The sequence below is a fragment of the Orbicella franksi genome, chromosome 5 (genome assembly GCF_964199315.1).
Source record: "Orbicella franksi chromosome 5, jaOrbFran1.1, whole genome shotgun sequence".
NCBI classification, from domain to species: domain Eukaryota; kingdom Metazoa; phylum Cnidaria; class Anthozoa; order Scleractinia; family Merulinidae; genus Orbicella; species Orbicella franksi.
Genome location: NC_138149.1, coordinates 20,405,414 through 20,427,400, shown reverse-complemented (window position 1 = coordinate 20,427,400; position 21,987 = coordinate 20,405,414). Strand labels below are relative to the sequence as shown.

At 39.1% G+C, this 21,987-nt stretch overlaps 3 protein-coding genes and 1 pseudogene across 3 annotated transcripts in view; 3 read left to right on the top strand and 1 right to left on the bottom strand.

The window, feature by feature from the left end:
• Positions 1-5,798, top strand: part of LOC145487851 (uncharacterized) — a 9,561-nt gene extending 3,763 nt beyond the window's left edge. Inside the window, exons 2-4 of the mRNA XM_081466642.1 lie at positions 4,020-4,644; positions 4,931-5,041; positions 5,485-5,798. Of these exons, the coding sequence (XP_081322768.1) occupies positions 4,020-4,644; positions 4,931-5,041; positions 5,485-5,798 (1,050 nt within the window). The remainder of the gene's footprint in view (positions 1-4,019; positions 4,645-4,930; positions 5,042-5,484) is intronic.
• Positions 5,799-5,833: 35 nt separating this feature from the next.
• On the top strand, positions 5,834-7,979 carry LOC145488006 (uncharacterized). Its single transcript, XM_081466769.1, has one exon. The coding sequence runs from the start codon at positions 7,096-7,098 to the stop codon at positions 7,729-7,731; it is 636 nt and encodes a 211-aa protein (XP_081322895.1). The 5' UTR covers positions 5,834-7,095; the 3' UTR covers positions 7,732-7,979.
• Positions 7,980-10,144: 2,165 nt separating this feature from the next.
• LOC145487248 (uncharacterized) lies at positions 10,145-12,672 on the bottom strand (annotated as a pseudogene).
• Positions 12,673-15,495: 2,823 nt separating this feature from the next.
• On the top strand, positions 15,496-21,761 carry LOC145487232 (uncharacterized). The gene is made up of 3 exons (XM_081465956.1): positions 15,496-15,757; positions 16,360-17,298; positions 21,454-21,761. Exons 1-3 carry the CDS (start codon positions 15,646-15,648, stop codon positions 21,711-21,713), a joined length of 1,311 nt encoding a protein of 436 aa, XP_081322082.1. The 5' UTR covers positions 15,496-15,645; the 3' UTR covers positions 21,714-21,761.
• The last annotated feature ends 226 nt before the right edge of the window (positions 21,762-21,987 follow it).

Genomic DNA, 21,987 nt, shown 5'->3' with positions numbered 1-21,987 from the left:
ATAGCCACGTTTCAAGAATTGTTCGCCTCCTAGAACAGTATTCTCGAACTAGAGAGACGATAAGATAGATATTCACGTCTTATTCCAATAATAGCGATTGTTCAGCAATCACGTTTGGTTCCAACACAACTGTCTAACCACTTTCTATTGTCCCTTTTTCCTTTTTTCCCACATCCGATCTAGTCTTCAGAATAGCTTCATTTTCATCAAACATTGCTAGGAGAGAGGGGGGTCAATTGTACTTGCTTCTATTCATCTTTTGTTCTAAAACGTTAAGGACGTAGTTGAAATCGTGGGTTTTAGCGCGCAAAAAGGGGAGGTGTCCCAACAACTTATGGCCAGGATTGTAGGTTTACACTAGAGGAAATTGTTCCGGATTCGTGATGAATCCGGAACGTTTTAGTGCTGGATTGATTTTGCCGTTTACACAAAAGTGGACGAAACCGAAATAAAAACTCCCCGGTTTGGTCGTGTCTCCGGAGATTTTGAATCCGGAATTTAAAGTGGGAACTTTGAATCCGAAAACTTTTGAATCCGGAGAGTTTTGTCGTGTGAACGATTTTCTCTCGAATCCAGATATTTTTCCGCCTGTGATCTTTTGAGTTTGCGGTGGAACGAAAATGGCGGATTACATGATCCAGTCGTAGTCGAGTCGTAGGCACATTGATGGCCATTTGATGGCGGTCGCTGGGTGATTACCTCGTGCTGTTTCAGGTGTAGGTAATCACTTTTATAATAGGTAATGCCATACTCCTCAGAAACCCAATTTATACTTTACTGCGCAGATGACGACGATGGCACGATCGAAAACCTCGACGGTTTTCGACCCTAAACCCTAAATAAATACCTGGAGGGACCTGACATGATGGACAACAGTACCGTGGTCAGCGAGTTGAAAGAAAACTTCAGACTGTCTCAATCTACCCCTAGCCTTATTTTCGGAGGCATTTTGTTTCTCGTTGTCGAGGCAACAAACTGCTTGTTAACCATTCCATCATGAATGTTCCCGGAGTTATCGTCGTGTGTAAACGGTTAAGAATCCGAATATCCTTTCACTGTAAACCCCTACTAATCCGAATACTCTAAAATTGATGAATTCGGGAACTCCTTTAGTGTAAACCTAGTCCTAGATCGACCACTGTAATGTTTATTTGTCTACCAGTGTTTTGATCTGCAAATTTCAGTTAATTGATCAAACAACCAAAGTAGAAAAGATGGATTTTTTTCCCAGTATGATTGAAACTTAAACGCAATTTCTTCCTCGGCTAATTCAATTCAAGAAATTCCGGGTTTTCTAGCTGAGTTTGAGCATATTGTGTAGGTACAAATTTTCTACACAGCTAGAAGAGCTGAGATGCCGTCACGCAGTTAGTAGTCTATAGAAATTATGGTATTTCCACTTGACTTTATTTGTCAGTCAATGATTCAATTGCCATAAACCATAGAGGATTGGTTAAGTGTATCTCTAAAACTGCCACTGTGTTGTAAGTTATCAGTGAAATCAATAAAATAAACAAGTGTTAAAATCATTTCCCGGAGTACTGTAGTAACGTTCTTTATCATGGATGTCGTGGGTGTCGCAATGCAAATGAAAAAACATATATATTTATACTAACTTAAACGAAAAAAAACAACAACAACAAAAAAACATTTTCCATTATTTTATCCACACAACGTTTCAAAAATTGCTTTCATCGGATTGCTGGAAACGAATATTTTACTCGAGAGTGGCTATCCGCGTCACGCAATTACTTACATTCCAACGGCGGATTTTGGGCAAAATCTATGAGAAACACAGGCCAAGGCGGGCGACTTGAAACCATTTGCCCAGAGATATTTTTTGATATCCTAACAGGTGGCTGTTTATTTAACTCGTAGAAAGTGTTTTTATGGTATCTAAAGTTATAGCCCATAGAAAAATATGGCGATGTTTCCACGCAATAATTCTCTTGCGACAAACTGTACAATTTTGCGTGTCAGTTTGATCTCTTTTCGGGCTCAAAACTAACTTTGATTTATTTTATTTTTCGCTCAGTCATACCACGAAGACCTGAACTGAATATAAAATCCATTGAAAGATTCTCAAGTAGCTGTTCTGCGGAGCGCGAAGCAATCAAATATTCGGAAAATTCAGCAAAACCGGAAGTAGATTTTGAGCCCAATCGGGTCGAAATCGTTTTTGGCGTATTTCTACCAAAGAAGGCTGTATTAGCAGAAACTAGCTATGGTCCGTTTCTATTCTTACTAGGACCTATCTATGGACAAAATACAAGCGAAATCAATTTTTCGACTTGTGCCATTGATAGGCGATTTAGGTCCATTTTTATAGGCATTCACTCTTAATTTACTCGTCAATGTTAACATCGAGGCACCCCTAAATAGGCGCCAATCGATTTAGGTCCATTTTTATAGGCATTCACTCTTAATTTACTCGTCAATCTTAACATCGAGGCACCCCTAAATAGACGCTAAATCATGGTAGACCCGAGGACACTTTAACCGGAACTAAAACCACGATTTTTTTAACCCTCAAGAGGTAAAACGAACATCTTTGTCACGTCCAGATAAATTCTTTAGAGGAAGTCTTACAATTCATGATTAAGATTATGACCTTGACAAGCCTGGTTAATCTTCCTAATCGTAGGGATTTTGACTCAAACTCAGGTTAACTTGAATCATTTAGTCAAAAAGTGTTTCCCTTTTGATGGCAAAGTTATTTTTACTTTCTTTTTCTTGATTGGTAATGGATTGAAAACAAACTGTGTCTAAATGTTTGAATTACGTACTGAACAAAACTTCCTCCAATTTTATCGGTTTTGATCATGAATTGTTTTGGGACGTGACGTACGTGGCGCAGAGGTTGGCAAGCTACACAAACTGTTCTCGCTTTCTCAGTCTTGGTTTAGGTTAAGCAATACTTTTGTAATATTTTTTGGGGGAAGATCCAGCAATAATGTATAGACTTTGCTCTTTTCTTCAGCTATCCTTGATATCGTTAAACGTACATAGGATATCAGTTCAGTTGATAACAGGCCAGTAGATGGACCTTCTGATTGGTTGATTCCAAATCTGCTATGGATTTCAGCCGGATTAAAACAAACGGAGTTCCTCCTAGATTGTCGAGATCTCAAGTTTTGCATGATAATTCTAATCTTGAACTAAGTGAAAAATGAGCTACAATCGCCAAAAGTATCGTACGAGTACGTTCCTCTGTTTAAGGCACAAATCATATCAAGAGTTCCTATTGACTGAAAACCCAAATAACAAAGTCACTGACGTTAAAGTCACGGAATGTTTGGTTGTATCTGTCACCTGTAACGTTTATTGTTAATTTGGGAGCGACCATAACTGTTTTGAATTTCAAAGAAAAACAATTGAAACAAAAAAACTACAGGACATATTGAATTTCCGTAAGTAATGAAACCTTGTAAGGGTCTCATTTTCTTTACATCTTGTTAATGACATACTGAAATCAACTACATCACAGGAAACCAGCTTGTGCTTACAACATGAAGGAGAAATTTTTAAAGTACGTAGCCTTACTCACTCTGTTTTCAACAATAGTTGAACCAAAGCGAACAATAGGTAAGTATTATTTTCCTAAATTAATCACGTTTTTATATTTCTCAATCGGGCTTTAACAAGAATTTTCGATAACTTCCGTTTCTTCAATGATCGTTGCCTGACACGCTTCACACATTGTCCAAAACCAGCTCAAGAAAAAGCGTCAGTATTAACCTATTTATACGATAACCGTTGCCGTTTCATATAATTTGAAAAATTAAAATTCATAAAGGGGAGAGCTCTTCACATAATTCAAACTAAAAGTATCATTACACCTCACGAGGAAACTTAGATGTTAGTGAAAAGCTTGACAACATCAGTGAATTTATTTTTCGGCTAAGCGATATAGAGTTATCAGGTTGGTATATCGTGCCGGTGTGCGTGCATGCAAATCATTGTCTGAAAATAACATTTTCTGATATTGACAACCGGTCGGTAAGTATTTATAGGTTTAGCTTCACGAGTATCAACATCCTAAAACCTCTTCTCCTTCAGAAAAGCATGGTCACCAGTCCAAGAGGAATGCAATTATTCACAAGCCGATTAAACCTAATCTGATTTCCAGACACAAGAAACATGATATCTTCACACTAGCAGCCCCACCGAGCATCAGTTCGTTGCTTCCCTCGGCGAGTCATGTGGCCTTGATGCCTAATGGCGTGCCAACTGCAGCTGGGAAATACATCCATCACTTAATGCATCATCATCCGCTCAACATCCCGGTTTATCATGGTTATAGTCCAAAAGGCGTCTACCCAGTTCATTTACCACAACATTATGGACCACTTGGTCCATTCGGGCACCACGTGTTCTACCGACACGATCTGTGGAGACGCGGTGACAGGCTCGGTTTAGGATATGGTGCACCCTATCCCTACGCACATGGTTTTGTTCGTAGTCCATGGTACACCTCTTTAAGACACGGCTTGGGTTATGGTTACCATCACCAGTTTAGACATGGACTTTGGCGTGGTCTGCATGTTGGACATGTTCCAGGTAATTACGTATTTCGTCGTGCATATCGACATGGTTCAGGTTATGGTTATGGACACGGATATCCAGGATATGGTCATTTTACTGGTGAGTTCATTATCATATATCAATGGGGACAGGAGCCGATTAACAATGACTTTTCCGTGTACTATTTTCAGGTCTCGCACATCTTTGTGTATCATACCATAAGTTGCCTTAACAAAATTTCTTGACCGCGACTTCCGTCTAAATCTGAATATTCAGTTTCACATCAGTCTGAGGGTAACACGATGATATAAGCTTCCATGGCAACAAATACACCTATTTTGTTTTAACGGTGATGTATTAAAACTGATGACAGCAATCTCGGGTCTTTTTTGTTGATTTTCTTAAGGAAACTGGTTTCATCCGTTGAGGGGCTGGTACCCATATTCCTTTGATCACAGCGTGGATTTACGAGGCGCCAGTGGCCCGGACATCATGTTTGTCGAAAAAAGTTCCATACGTAAGTACGCTTTTAGTTATTTGTTATTTAGATAATTCAGAGAAAAGGTTCAACAAACCTCAGCCAGCAACCACGATGTTCGAGTTATTTTGAAAAAATATTAATTCAACAGGTTTTAAACATCCTTCAGCCTTGGCGCTGACGAACTCTAAGCTTAGCTAGTAAGAAAAATATGCCAAATGTAATTATAACGCCATTAAGAGTTCGATTTGAAATTTCATAGGAAGAGAAAAAATGGTGAGAAGAGCATACGATGGTCATTTTATGGGGTTTCACAAGAGAGAAATGGTGAAACAAAATGTTTAATATTATATGTTGTAAAATACACCAGACCAGCATTAACGTTAGTAGCTGTGGTATATTTACGCAGGTGTGGCGCCAAAGAGCAGTTTTAAATATGCTTCTGTTACAAGCTCACGCACATTTCAATTATTTTTCCGCAGCTGCTTCCAAAGGTTCTTGGCTTGGAAGTAAGACTAACCCTCGTCGCTTACTCAAGACCAGACATAAGTCGACACTGACGAAACGAGTGCGTGCACACTTTCCAGTCAGGCCCTCCTACCGTCGTTTCCCATTAAGGCGAAATGTCATTCCGGTAGCCTTCCGCATTCAACGTTTAAAGATAAGCCTGCCTTTGTTGAAGAGAATGCTAAAGCGTTCGAAGATTTACAAAAAGATTATTAAGTCTCAAATAAATAAAGCAACAGGCTATGTTCGGCGATCTGAACAAGCAAATGAAAGCAAGAAGACAAAGTAGAGATCATACATGACCATAAAAAAATAGGTCACAGATGTCATGTTTGAACGGATTTGTCTTTTACAAGTCCTCAATCTGACAAGAATAAAGAGTTTATAACCGATTCACGTATGGTTAACAGGTTCGTTTAGTTCTGTCCAAGAATTCCTGTCTTTTGTCAGTCTATCGTATTAATTAAAAGGAGCTACTAACATAAGAAGTTCAAGAGAAGTACTTTTTATTTGCATCCGTGGCATTATATTACCCGCAACTGTATATTCTTGAACTGATCCTACCCGCACTGTTTGGGGCCTGGACACAGACAAGAAAAGACAAGATAGCTCCCATGTACATTTACAAGATACTGCCACGTTCCCCCATTTTACGGGGGTAAACTTATCTAGTAATAATGTCCAATTTAGGATGAGGGTGTACAAGAGGTGGGTAGAGTCTGCATACTAGCCAAGGGGCCCATCAAGCCAGCGCTTTTCTCCGGTTTCTGTAGACTAGGAATATTTCTGCTTCCCTTGGATGGGATGGTAGTCCATCGCAGGGTTACCCCCAGCATTAGATTCGTCGGTACCCATTTATACACCTGAGTGGAGAGAGACTCTGTACATGTGAGAGTAAAGTGTCTTACCCAAGAACACAGGACAATGTCCCATTCCAGGGCTCGAACCCGGACCACTCGACCCGGAGTCGAGCGGACTTACCATGAGGCCACCGTGCCTGCCACAGAGGGCGTATTTCAGCGAAATTAGGGGACTTTAAGATCCAGGACGCGACGGCTCTAAGACGCCACCGGATGTAAAATATCCAGGCAGGGTGCATAGTGCGCATGCCCAAGGCGTTTTGTCAGTGGCGCCAAGTCGCGTCGAGAACGTCATTTGGCAAAGTTTGGCGTTGTGTACAGAACGTGAGTGTAAAATCGTTTTTTTTTGTCCGTGAAAATAATGCTTTGTCTCCCTTAAACCTCTCAGGCTCTCAGTAGAGTTACGTAAAATCTTGGTCCTAGATTGCAGTCAATTTGGAAAGCAAAGATGCGACAGTTAAGACATTTTTCATCATATATTCACAGGTGATCAGCTGGTTGACGTCTTTGATCGAAGTATGTCATCCAAGCCAAAACCTCCCTGGTAAATGTCAACTTTATTTATGTCTATTGGAGTCGGTTGAACAAATCCTCGTATTTTTTACATGTGTTATGTTTGAGAAACATGTGTTTTGTGTTATGTTTCGCGGACACTAAACGTAATTTCATTCAGTCGAAGTATTGAATGTAAGCTTACACTCTTGTTATTTTATTTTTAGCTCGGTGATGTTTTGGTCAAACGAGCATGACGTGTTGTTGTGCCGAGAAGTGGTAAATTTAAACCCTTTTACGTCCAAAAAAGGATCCACTCAAAGAAGCGGGATGTGGGAGAAAATAGCTCAAGTTTTGAACGAATGTACCCTACTGAGATTCAGCGTTGACAAGCGGTCGGTTCGCGACCATATGGGGATTCTCGTGAACAAGCATAAAAGGAAGGTCAGAGCCAAGGAGAAGGCATCTGGTATAGCGCCCGACGAGCCAAGCGAACTGGAAAACCTTTTAGACACTATTATCGCTTTAGAAGAAAGTGCAGATGCTGAATCGCAGGAATTAAGAGCAGAGAAAAATGAAAAATGTGAAAACGACCGAGCAAAGGCAGAAGATGCGAGATTAAAGGCCATGGAAAAGCTGTCTGAGACTAGGAAAAGATTAAGTGAGAGCGAAGAGGAAAAACCCAAACGACAGCGAAGAAGTGGAAGCGATGCGATGGAATTTTTAGCAGATAGGGCTAGGATAAATTACGAACTGAAACAACAAGAGTTTAAAATGTTGAAAGAACAGCAAGCGTTGGAGAGAGAAAATATGGAAGCAATGGCCAAACAGCAGCTACAAACACAACAGCAACAAACCGAAATGTTTTAAGTTATGCAACAGCAACAACAGCAAAGCCAACAACAGCTGCTTAACACCCAAATAATGATGATGCAACAACAACAAGAACAGTCAAGGGCAATGATGGCTTTATTGGAGAAATTAACCAATAAGTGATCTATGGATTTGTGTCAGAAGTCAGGTTTGCAGCATATTTTGCAATACTGCATATCGTTCCCATAAAATAACTACGTACAATAATTGTACTTTACTGTTATGTATCGGTCAAATCCAAGCTTAAATATCCCCCTTGCATAGAAGGGCAAAATTAATAAGTTATATGGTCACTCAATTAAAATTCTAGGTGTGGGAGAATTTGATCACCTGAAACGGACCTAGGTTAGGGCATTTGAATGGCTTTTAGTCCTAGGGAGGGGGAAATAATAACTGTATAGTTCAAATGCCCGGGGAGGATGATTAAGGTTACAGTATACCTTCGGGTCGGCAATTTTCTTCAAATTTGGATTTTTGGGTCAAAATAGTGGTCAAAGAATAATCTCTAATTTCTGAAAAAAAAAATTTGAAAAAGGCTAAATATTGGCGGAGAAATGGCGGTTTTACGTTTTCACCGGAAGTAAAAGTTTACCTCTTGATTGACAGCCCTATGGCGCGTATGCAATCAACCGAGACGATTTTTGCGGGAATTACCTATATGGATGTCACGAATTGACTACTCAGTTGATCAACATTGTTGTTCTGACTACCCAGCATTTTTGGTATTAGGCGTGTCTCTATTAAGTTATAAGTAAACATAGGCCACGTTTAAACCATGGACCAGTTCGAAAAAGCGAAAACAGCGAAGAACGAATGAAAATACATCAATGAGTGAAGAAGCAAAAGTTCGCCGCGCGGATGAAGCTATAGTTATCGTATAAGGCGGGCAAATATTCGTGGTAAGAGAAAAGAAAGGTTCTGTAAAAATTTCGGAACTTGACAGCAATAACAGGGATCCTGACAGAGACTCTTCTGATGAGTCCGATATCGACGAATCGTCGGACTCATTGAGACCATTTGAAATATTATCCATGCAGTTGCCCACACACAGTTGCTCTCCGCGCTTTCTTTTGTTTGTTTCCTTCGCTCAGCCACTCTAGCGTTCGTATCCTTTTTAGTCTTCCCATTTTGCCAGACCAGCTTCAAGAAAAACCGAGCTACAGAAAAATTATCTCTCTGCTTTCGGTTCCTTGAGCGCATTGCGAAACACAAGAGTTTTTTAGAGATTCGCGCGTAAATTTCACCAGGAGGTTAACGGTAGTAAACTTTCCCTTCACTGATTGTTTCAGTTATCTGAGAACCCAGTTGAAGGCGTTTGTGGGCGGAGTTTGTTTGCGAAGCAGAAAATTTTTCTTAGCGCTGTTTTCTCGAATAAATTTTTTCGCTTGAAGCAGACACTTTAAAGAGTTATAACTCAAAGGAAATTTGTTCAATTGCTCTTAAATTTGGACAGTGGCTAGTTTAACATATAAACTACAAAGGCGTGTCTGGGAATTGTTAATTTCGAAATACTTTATCTTCGAGAGCGATTTTTGTACGATCACTCCACATTTTTTTAATCCTATTTCGAAAATGTTCTGTAACTTTTCACTGCAATTGAATATGCCAAAACGCAGACACGTTTTTTAAGCGCTTTGGGCCCTGAAACCGAGGAAAAAATTAAATTGGCGAAAAACAAAATTCGCTTTGACTTGTAACTTTCGAAAGGTGATTCGGGCGCTCGCATTTGGTGAAAAATTCGACAATTCATTTTCTTTCAAAATTGTTGGTATAGTTTGATAGCCAGCTCTATAAGCTTTAATTTGATATGGGGGCTTAGGTATCTACAGCTTAAACTGCACGCGCTACATCGCTTGCGCGCGAGACACCCCTGAAGGTATACTGTAACCTTAAGCTTCAATTTGACTGGTACATCAAGTGGCATAAGCCAACATCTAAAACTACACAGTATGAACATTTTGGAGTAGCTTGTAGATAAAAATATTTTAAAAAATACACTCCTTAATTTGCAGGCCCTTGAGATACACATGACATAAAACCACGTGTTGCATTATATTTTGTTTGAGGAGACTTGTATGTTAGCAACTGTTGCTGAATTGTTAAGTTGAAACTCGGTTGTCACCAGCAGCCAGGAAAAGTTGACTGATGTTGTATATGTACACATTTGTTGCCAGTTTTTCAAGTGACAAAGAACGTTTTGTTTCATTACTTGAGGGACTTTCCTTGTACCTCTGTTCTCTGTGAAAGTTAGAGGCCTACCTTCCAGGCCATCCGTTGTGTTTTTACATTTCAAACCAATCCACAAAAAGTTAATTAAATATGATTTTAAAGGTACTGATTCGTGTGCACCTATATGAGCCAAACTATATTTGCTGCATAGATATCTTAGTTAAACCCTTCATATCTATCCCTTTCACTGATTGTTCTTGGTAAAGAAAACATACAGGAAACTTTACTAACCATAGCTAAGTAGAACTACAACATGTTTCAATCCAAGAGTCTGGAACTCACAGGGGAAAGGTTAATTACAAAAGGAAATTTTTACCCACAACCCTCTTGTAGAAGCATTTTTGTCACAGGAATTATATATACAAAAACTTATATTATTCTCACGAACAGTCCACTGTGACAAAGCCCTGTTAATTAAAATAGTCATTTAATGAAGGTGGATCTAGTCCAAAAAATCAGCTGTTGTGTTTGAATAAACACAAGTTAAAGCATTTCTTAAAATAGAACATACTATGCACATTTTTCCGACTCGACTGAGTCCAATCTTCAAATTCTTTTTAAAATCTAAAAATTTGAAGTAGTTTACAATATCTCCGAATAACCATTCAACTGATGATCGAACAACACTCATGGACTCATTAAACATCTCCATATCTCGTGTTAGAATGCCAACTCTGAAAGGTGCCTGCAAGTGAACCCTGAGTGGGTATGCTGGATCCCCATATAAACACCTTACTCTACCAACAGGGTCAAATGCAAAGTTTTGTAAATCATCGTACAGTTGGGAGACTGCCAGCATTCTTGCATCGTGCATTCTGCCTTCTAAAAGAAGGAAAGAAGACAGGTTCACTCTTAAAACAAACTAAGGATATATATTTCATCGTTAATGTTCGCTGAAATCAAGTCATGCAGGCTTCACATATAACTAGCAGGTAGGGTATATGGCACGAAAACAAGAAATTGAATAGGCTATTATTGATTGTTAAAAAGAATTTCACCAAAGAATAAGGCAAAAGTAAGAGGCAAGTGACATGAAAGAAAAATTCCATAAATATGGCATTGAAAGGAAAACAGCTTGCTTTGTGAATAGAAAAAAATCTGGGGCTTACCTACAGGACCATAGATATTAGCAATCAGTCCATTGGGAAGCGTGATGGCCTGGAACTTGAGCGCATGTACGCGCTTGTGGCCATTATAAACAACTCGCTGGTTTAACATCGGCCGACTAATGGGCCGCACAGTTCCGTTTAGAAAGCCGAAACAGTTATCAAGGGCTGCTCCTTTAGAGTGGACCGCATCTGCATACGTAGCGATTAAAGGTGGGTTTAAAATACCATGGTTCCACTGTGTAACCTTGTGCCCGTGAGTGTTATATATCCAGTCTGTAACCTCGTTGCTGACCATACTGAGCTCTGGCACCGATCGCCCAAAGATTGGTACCATGTCGGAATAGCGGCATGGATATGCGAACCTCTTAAGCACGATACAGAGGCCTTCGGTTCCATCACAGATTGTTCCATTAGAGCACTTGAAGATGGGTGGAACTCTTAAGGTTTCAACAAGTAACGCGATATCCCTTTTGTCGACTCGAAAATCAGCTTTGCATTCGGCAGAATTTTTGTTTTCGACAGAAAATTTCTCGTATACCGAGTGCTGAAATGGAAGATTTTGTGGAGCATACGCCTCGTAAAGCACAGAAAATACTTCGTCGCCTATAATTTCTTCCACCAAGCAAGGTAGCAGTAATTCTTGAATTTTTTTGAAGGAAGCCATTTTTTGTTTCTTCGTCAAAACCTTTGTACAGATTAATGCACTGATACATCGCGTCGCAAATCTTAACTTAAATTTCCCGCGCTTACAACGCCGTCCTCGTTCCAGGTTTTTTCCCGGTCACCGCGTCCTAAGAGCCGTCGCGTCCTGGATCTTAAAGTCCCTATTGGAGGACTGTGCACGTTGCCCGGTAGTCCTATTTGACCCAAAGGAAAAGCAAGTAAAAGTGATTTTGGCTGCTGCGAGCTGAAAACAGCCACTAGATGAATATTTGTTTCTAGTTCGATCTGTGATAAATGACAGTACTCTTGAGAATCGAAAACTTCCAGGTAACAATGGTAACCCGAATTTGCAGGCCAAGTTTTACGGTCACTAACAAAGTACAGAGTGAAGACATTTCTGTTTTCTGCTCGGTCCTTCTTTTATCTTTTTGTTATTGTTGCTGTTGCTGCTGCTGCTGCTGCTGCTGTTGTTGTTGTTGTTGTCCATCACTCCTTTCGAGATGACAGAGACCAAGAGGCGATATGGATAAGACTTAGTTTGATTCAAAAAAGCATCAAAAAGATGCTTGGAAATGCCAAAGATATCACATAACATGGGTAGAGGCCTTGGCGACGAGCTGAACCAAATGAAAGGATCCTTTACAACCACCAGCCTAAGATGAAGGGAGGGCTAGCGGATCGAGTTTCCGATCGGTAACAAATTGCAGACTCATTCTTGGCTTTCTCAAACAAAATTCATTAACCAGCAGGAAGACTTCATACTCTCAGAATATTCCTAAGGGAGGGTTTCACGGCTCGGCACATGTTCAAGCTACAACCTAAGCCGTTCAGTTTCATTGTTTGTAAAACAATCAGAAGCGTACAGATAACTCTTACGGGAAATTTGCCTTTGAAAACTGAATCTAGCGATCAGTCGCGCAGACGTGAGATTTCTCATAAGAATCCTTTCGTATGTTTTGACTCCATGCATAAAGTACATTTTCGTGTCGTATCAACCACATGTAATTCAGCAATCACAGATTTTAATTTTGTGAAAGCATATGGCTACACGAAGGCTAGCAGAAAGACAAATGCCCAAATTTGACGAAGTTACACAGAAAATGTCGAATTTTGTATTGAACATTGAATTTGTCATTTGGCTCCTCGATTTTCAGTATTCTGGACCGAACGCACGAGTTATCTATTCGCATCTGACTGGTTTATAAACAATGGAATTGGGTGAGCTACATTATAGCTCGCACGTCCGCTGAACAGTGAAGCTATCCCTTTAAAGGCGACACTCAATTCATGTGTGCAAGTGGCATAATCATCAAATCCCATAAGAATATGAAACTTCAAGTTATATATATGTGAAATAGTTATGTAAAGAAATCGCCAAGAAATCGTTAGACTGTTAAACCAGTCCCAGGGCAGGCCGGATTAGGGTTAGGGTTAGGGTTAGGGTTAGGCCGGGTTCCAGGGCAGGCCGGGTTCCCGTGTTTGTTATCTCGAGTTCACCTTAAGGCTTATAACATCTTTCTGTTATCAGACGACGGCTGTTTCTTTTGAGTTATAGTTATCTTTATTAAATCAATTTTAAAATCACTGGTTATCCTTGCAATCTGATTGGCTCTCTCTCTGCGATTTATTCACGAATCGCACTATTTTTTGCTCTAAATCGCATCTTTTTCTCAGCCAATGAGAATGGGACGGTAAAACAAAACAACCAATCAGATTTCAAGATTAGTTTAAAGTAATCAATAAAATTTCAGGAAAATGAAAGGCAAAAAGCCATTGTGTGGAGAATTTTGCAACTACTAATGCCAAAACTTTGTTATTGTAGTTTTTTTTTCCAAAAAAAATTGACGAATTTAATTAATTACAGTTTCTGAATGACGATTATGAGCTCCATCAGGCTGGAGGCCTACTTTAATGGAAGTCTCCAACTTTCAGCATCCATTTTGAGGAATATTTTCGCGAGTTTTCGTCAACATCGGCTCAAGATCCGTATGATACCGAGTCCAGTAAAACATAAACAAACGAAAACCACACCACAACAAATTCAGAACCATCTCAAGAAGGTAGATGTTTCCAGGTTTCCGGTAGTTTCAAACGAAGCAACAAAAGAGCTCAACTCTGTCGCTGTGAATAAAAATAGTCAAAATATGCCCCACTGCACAAAACAGTGAATGAACGAACGTCTTAGGAAGCCGGTGCCAGTCCCGCCATCTTGGAAATATCTTGAAACAAATGGCGCTGCAAGAACTTGACAAGGTCCTGAGTATTGAGTCCTACGCCGAGGTCACAAAAAGAAACGGAGATGATAACGAGCTGGACTCTCTTAAAATCATGCCATTAAACAGTATTTAAAACAAAAAAACTTACTATCCACTGGGCATCGTGCACTCGAGGTAGTTTCACAACTCAAAAGAAATCGATCGCAGAATTACACAGGATATGCACCTTCAAATTCCTTCTCCAAAGACAATGAAAAGTCTCAGCCTAAACCGCAGAAGAAAGGAACGCCTTCCATCATTGATTCAGGCGACGAGAATTGAACTCTTTTACCTGAAGTAGACTATTTTCGTTCTGACTTCAGAACTGCTTGTTTCTTTGTCATGCTCGAATGAGTTTTCATCACATGACATCGTTTTGCATACTAAATGAGACGTAAAGTCGTTTCCAGTTCCGCTGTTTTTAAACAAACCGGCTACTGAAACAATACACCAAAAATCTAAAATTTAAGGCGATAAAATTGTGCGATTTCAAAATGGATCTAATAAAGTGGCAATATAACTTCGTGTCGTGCAATTTTGGTCTGAAATCATACTTGTGATTTCAAATCGAACTCGCGCGCTGCGCGCTCGTTCGATTTTGAAATCACGCGTATGATTTCAGACCAAACTGCACTCTACTCAGTTCAATTACCATTATTAATTTCACTAGCAACTCAAAACTAATCAATGGATTCGCAAGATGGTACCCGTCACACATGTTTGGCAATTAAAAACAAACAGGTTGCTTAAAGCATAATTAATCCTTTCTTTGTTTGACCCGGTCCTTATCAACGTGTTGATGAAATAGATCCTTCTCTTGACTTTATGTGATCAATCATTGTCAGCTCTGTTACTTCCTCAGACACGCCCAAGGTACGTTATTACGTTTCAGTAATTTGTGTTCATAGTTTCGGTACTAATGCGTAAAGATAAACATTTAATTTGAAGGCTCATACATTTGTTTTACATACGCCTTAAGATAAATACGCGGCTAATCAGATTAAACCTATCCATATTCTTTGAAATAGTCTACTGACTTTAAGTGATTGTGTGCAGTTACAGGATAAGAATTTACAACATCAGTTCATTATAAAGTTATTCATCTAATCGACTATTTGTCCACTGAGTTGCTCATTCCAGCAAAATGGTATTCCGCCGGTAATGCATTACTGAGAAAAGGCATGTTATCCTTCTTCAGTTTGCCCGCTTGTAGTCTTTGCAGTCTCGATCAATAACACTTCATGCTACACGTATTTTTTCAGATGGTGTCTTTTAAAACGCTTGGAGTACATGTACATCGCAATTTTATCTCACTTAACTTTACAAAAAAGCTTTACGAAAAGACTGTCTACAAACTATTTTGTGCTGTTATTTATATATTTTTCAGTTTGACAACTGAATTAATCTCATCCAGGGACCTGTCTTTGCCTTGGCAGTAACAATCATTCGTTTTATTATTGTTATCCCTTTGAACAAGGAGAGATGGTTGTCAATCACAATTTATTGATCACCAGAATTTCCAAAGTGCTATGAGTGGATGTAAATGCACGGTACCTTTTATGAGACCTCGCAATTCAGAACCGGTTTCTTGATTTCTCAGTATTTAGATTACGTTATAACTACGCTATTTTCTTTTGCAGGCAAAAGTTACCGCCATGGAGAACGCAAAATTGATTTTCTTGATGCTATTTACGTGTCTCATTACAAGTAGTGGAAGTCTACTCAGAAAGGGTAAGGCCTCTCAAACAACGTCATGCAGTATCACCTGTCTCTTTTCTGGTTGGTGGCAGGCCTAGCTGAAAGGCAATAGAATGACGCTTGTTATGTAAACGTTTAGAATTAATTTTGCTTCAAGTCCTGATTAAAGCATAAACACATATGACCAAAAAAACTTACAAATGATTTGATGAAAGACATGCGCGCAACACAAACACGGTTTTAAAGGTTCGATTTGGTAGGCTTGGTACAAATCTTTTTATTTCGAAACAAGACTTGGAGAGAAGCAATTCAAATCAAATACATGGAAATAAACAAAGGAATGAAACTCATCTTCACATGACACCAGAATTCATTTTGATTCGCCGCGTGTTAAAGGACGTCAAGATTCGCTCGGGGAAAAGTTATATTTTTCTCTCTTAATGAATTGCTGCATTACCTAACGTTCTGCTGGGTAATTTATATTCATGTGTCTCAAGACAGGATAACATACTACTTTAATTGGCCTCTTTATTTGTCTACACATGAAATTTTCGAGAAAAATCAACCGAAAATACCATGATGCGTTTTAACAAAAGTCTGAGTTCCAGCGATTTAGACTTTGACATATTTTGCTTTATTCCACTCAGGCACTAAAAAGTATGGTGACACAGATGAAAAAGTCAAGAAACAACAAGTTCTTGTCCCACTGAGAAACTTTGCGATCACCGCCTACGATCAGAACAATTTGATATCACCAATGCTTCACTTAGATGGGACAAACGAAGTCAGTCCCTTAAGACCCCCGACGACTGTGTTCGTAAACAGTGACAACCAAGCCGACCAGTCGTACACTCCAATGGAAGTACAACAAAGCGAAGACAACGATGATCCGTACCAAGAAGCACCTATTGAAGACAACAACTACAACACAGCCTACTCTTCTTTGTTCGGTAATGAGATGGAAAACTATAATGGTGATAACAACGATAACACTAACACGGCTTTTGCCGACGATAGCAGACAGGTTCCGTACGATGACCAGTCAAACGAGGGATATTTAAGTCAAGCCAACGAAGAAGAAGCAAATGCACCGGTCAGAACCATGACGAATTACAACAAGCACGATAGTAATCACATATCTGATGCCATCGTAAACGGCGGTCGTGTTCCCACTCTTTCTAGTCTTATTGCCTCCAGAATAAAAGCGATAAATAGATTAACCTCGCTTAGTCAACAACATTCCACATTAACTTTGCCAAACTATGCGTCGTTGGTCAAACAACTTTTAAAAGCCCAAGCTCAGGCAGTTAAAGCGTCTTCCCGACAACATTCAGATCATCCGTTGTCTAAAGCACCCAAAATAGACAATGGTTTCCAAAACCATAATCAAACACAAGTCAACGCCGTTGACGAGACAAACGCTAAATTGGAAGATGCTGAAAAACAAGAACTTGAATACAAGAAGAATGTGAAAAATGCAGAATTGGCGGCAAATCTAGCGGAGGCTACAAAGACGCTAACAAAACTTGTGAACAAGCTGACAGCGCAAGATGCCTTCATAAGTAAAAAGGGCGAGGAGGGACTGGCAGCAAAGAAAAATAACAGTGGAGGTTTGTGATGGGACACATCAGTATTCTAAGTAGTCAGTTTTGACTTATAGTACTTAGAGAAAACGCACAACAACATATAATGTATGAACTTAATCCTACTTCCACTGACAATTACATGGGAAGCAAAGATGGTTACTTTCCAGAACTGAAGGAATTTAAGAACAGTGTATGTTATGCTAAACTTAAGGAATATACTGGGTTTGGGGGTCTGTTATTTTATTATATTTTATTTATCCAACCCGGGCAACCGCACAAACAAGATAAGTTCAGTAATTTCTGTGTGTTTGTTTTTGTTGTTTTTTTTTTTATTGTTATTATTTGTCGATCCTTAGCTAGCAGAAGTAACATATTCAGATATCGCTTGAAGTACAAACGTTTAGGATAGAACTGTTGCCTACGGGACGATAGGGTGGTCGGTAGGTTTAAGAATTCATTCAACTGGGCGGTTGGAGCGACTCCGCTTCTAACTGGCTGTATAGAATAAGTTTCTTACCAATACATTACATTTTCGTTAAAAAACAGATTTCTTGTTCGGAGAAGTAACTTGTCAGTAATTAGGATACCGCGTTAGACAAACACAAATTTGAGCGAGAGGGATTTCCTTGAATGACTTTACTCTTTAATACTGTGATGCATCATCGGATGACGGTGTAATCCGAGTACCAATCCACTTTAGTTCTCAGATGTACTTTTGTCAGCTATAAATTTCTAAACGATTATTTCATGAACGGCGACCTCGCGCTATGGAATTGAAAGCTAAACTGTACCGATTCAATACGGCACTCCTGCGTCTTAACAACTGAGGTGTAGTAGCGTGGCACGAAAACATGATGAAATTATTTAGATTTTTACAATTACGCATCGAGACGCTTTACAAAATTGCGAATTGCTCAGCTATATTGCAAATCAATCTAAAAACAAAAAAAGGAACAATTGTAAAGTCAATGATGCAGGGATGATATCTGTTAAATTTCAGATCTATAGCTTTAAATACTCAAGCTAGAAAAAAAGGTTTCCTAAATTACAGGGTTTGCGTGGGAACGCCACGGAGAATGTATAGGAACGCTCATTGCGAATTACTCAGCTATAAAAAATTAAATCCAAAAACAAAATGAACAGTTTTAGGATCAATGATACAGAGATGATGTCTGCATAATTTCAGATCTATAGCTCAAATACTCAAACTAGAAAAAAATATCTCTTAAATTACAGAGCTTGTGTGGGAGCGCAATTACAGAGAATGGACGGGTACGTTCACATAATTGCGAATTTGTCGGCTATAAAAAATTAAATCCAAAAACAAAATGACCAGTTTAAAGCCTATAATGTAGAGAGGATTTAGGTAAAATATCAGATCTGTAGCTTTAATACTCAAGCTAGAAAAAAAAATTGTCAAATTACAGAGCATGTATGGGCACGTTCACATAACTGCAAATTTCTCGGCTATAAATGATTTAATCCGAAAACAAAAATACTAGCTTTAAGGACGGTGCCTACTTTTGTTAGTACGTACATGTTCTACGCATCACGCAAGGCATGGTTTTAGCGCCGCGCGCGTGCTGGGTTGACATGACGCAATCAACTACGCTACCAAGTACAAGACTAAAATGAAAGCAAAATGTTTCTACTGTGACCAAATCAAGCGGAATGAACCTGTACTTAAACAGCAGCATATCGCTAACCACAAACAGTTAATGTCTACCAGCTGAAAAACTAGCTGTAATCTGTCGAAAATTATGCTGAAATCCAACTGTAAATATGTACCTGCAGATTGCGTAGTGCGCGCGCAAAACAAGTGCGAGATACGCAAATGTTTTACCTATTGGGGAGGTGACAGGAAAAAATGTAACGGGCACTGTAAAAAGTTTCAAAAAAAGATCAATAACTTTAAAAAACGCGTGATTGCTCCTACATTTTATGTTATGAAATGGAAGGGACAAGCCTTTTCAACACGTGATTAGTTTCTGGTTGCGAGCAAAAGGTATTTAGACTGTATTTTAACTGAATCAAAAGAAGGCTGTCAGAGACTCTAAAAGCGCTGTTGCCAAGATTTTGTAATCAAAACCATACCAAAAATGGTTTTTATGTTGCCATTTACCATGTGGTTTCAGTTCAGATCTTTATAAATGTGTTTGCTTTTTTGTATGTAAAGGCGAATTCTAAGGAAATCTGTAAAAAAAATATCCTCTCCTTCTATTTTCAGAAAAATGCTGATGTCAGCATTTTTGTTGAGATTCAAGGCTAATTATTTCGGAAAAATGCGTGGCTACCCCCTTTTGTCTTTGTGGATTCCAATAGTCCTTACAAAGATCTACTTTTTCCGCGTGGTCCTAACCTGGCGCAAAAACCTTTGTATTTAATAGGCACCGTCCTTAATACCAGTCATATAACAATACTTTCCACCAAATATCAGAAGAAAAGGCCTAATATTGGAGCTATATGAATTACTTAAATATTTAATTTTATTTATTTTATATTTTGTTGGTGTAATTTGTGTAATTAATATTATTTTTTTCATATGATTATTAAATGACAACGACATTATTGGGTGGAACTATGATAAGAGCTTAAAGGAGCTACGTCGCGGTTTGCGCATCTTGAAAAGTTAAGTCGAAATGTTTCAAGTTCGTCGTTTGTAATCCGTGTTAATCTTCTCTGTCCTTAACCATCCTTGTTCCTTTATAGTTTATTATTATCTCTTTGGTGTTTTTCTATCTTAGTAAAATATCATGTTCAGGCTTCCTTCAATTTAAAGGTAATTTTGTACATGGTCAGAATAGCTCAAAATAACGTGACTGAGCTCCTTTAAAGTTACCAAGAATTGAAATTTACTCCTGAATGTAGAGGCGCCATTAGACTAGCGTACCCTGCATGAGTGTAATTTAGGAAAACCATCCAAGCTCGAATTTCAACCTCATCTGGAGCCCAGCGCAATAACCACTAGGCCATCCACCTCATCCTAAACGTACTCTACTTGGGTTGTGTTTTCACTAGGATAATTTTCGCTAGATAAAGTCGGAAAAGTCCGGAAATGCAGTGAAAACAGTTCGTCTTGAATTTAGCGAGTTAAAAATGCAAGCTGTTTTCATCAGAAAAAACGAGCAATTTTCTCGCCAATATGACCGGAAATTCACGCCAAGTTACACTACCTCCCGAGATGATATAACTTGTCCTGGCGAGTGCCGCAGCCAATCACATTCTGCATAGTGACAGACGCCTGCCAAAGAATCTGGCAATAGTATTTACCAGACGCTCATATCGCTGTTCAGTATGTGAAACTGAACTTTTAAAACAGTAGACGATTTCAACAGTCCTTCTCATTTATTTCGCTTTACCATTCCAACGGTCCCATTAGCTTCTCCAGGTCCTCGGCCAGGACCCTACCTATGACACGGCGTCGCCTTGCAGAACGAGTTCCTGCATTACAACATTTCGTCGCATCTTCCTCATTTCTGGGGACATTAACTGCATTGTCTGGAAGAAATGCCTTCTCCCTCGCATAAATATAGCTAGAAAAGCGCTTCCTCTCTCAGCCATTTTTGAAAGTTGCGCGCTTTCGTAATTTGAATCTTCTGAGTTAAATTTCCAGTGAAAGCAGATGTCACGTTTAACTAGTAAATGTTGGCCTGTACTGAAACAAACACCTAGAAAGAATGTTCAGCTAGTTAATCGGCCTAGTGAAAACGCAGCCTTGATAATGTAACTTTACCTAACCAGGTTCGAACAATATTAAAGTGAACAGCAAACAATATTTAAGTGAACAGCAAATAACAGACGCAAACTTTGGTGAGAGGAACCCTTTAACCTTCATATCATATTGTGGGATTCAGTTACTTACGTTATGTATCAGGGCGTGGATCGGAATCATCAGAAGATATGGTTTATTGATACTTATTGCGACAACAAAAAATACTGGAAAGCATTGTTGAGCATCGAACCTCTAAACACATACTTGCTCCTAGACACCTCAGAAATCTTCTAAACAAATTTACCAAATCCCCAATCCACAGCTGCAATTAAAAGATAAAAATATATTCTGGAAGAAATATTTGGCATTGACGTCATATACTGACATGCACAAACAATCTTTTCTCGTAACAGTTTCTATAAAGAAAGATGACCGTCTGTTTGTTGGTTTGTCTGATTTTTCAACAGACACCTCTGTGGACGGAGGATGGTCAGAATGGTCCAAGTGGTCCCCATGTACTACCACGTGTGGTGGGGGATTCACCTATTCTAAGCGGTCTTGCACCAGTCCTCCTTCTTCACATGAAGGGAAAAACTGCGATGGAAGAAGTCTTAAGGTGCGACTGTGTCACCTTAACAGATGTAAAACCACTGATACCAAGAAAATAAACCTAGAGCGGTCGTTGAATGAAATGGCAGCCACAAGAAGCCATATTTACAGGCCATGACCAAACACTGGAGTAATTTCGCAGGACTTTAACCACTCCTATTCTCGGTAAATTCAATCTTCCAGTAGTTCTTTTCTATTTTTTGACTTACTTAAGTAACTGGCCTTGATTTCAGTTGAATAGGGTCTTATTACCTGATAATCTCCCTTCAGAATTCTTAGTTCGTTGTTTTAACAATCTTAAAAGTGTCAGTGATTTTATTTATTATTATTATTACTAACTTGCGAAAATCCCCACTTGTTCCTAAAAATGTTAGAATCCGTCGTCGAAACAA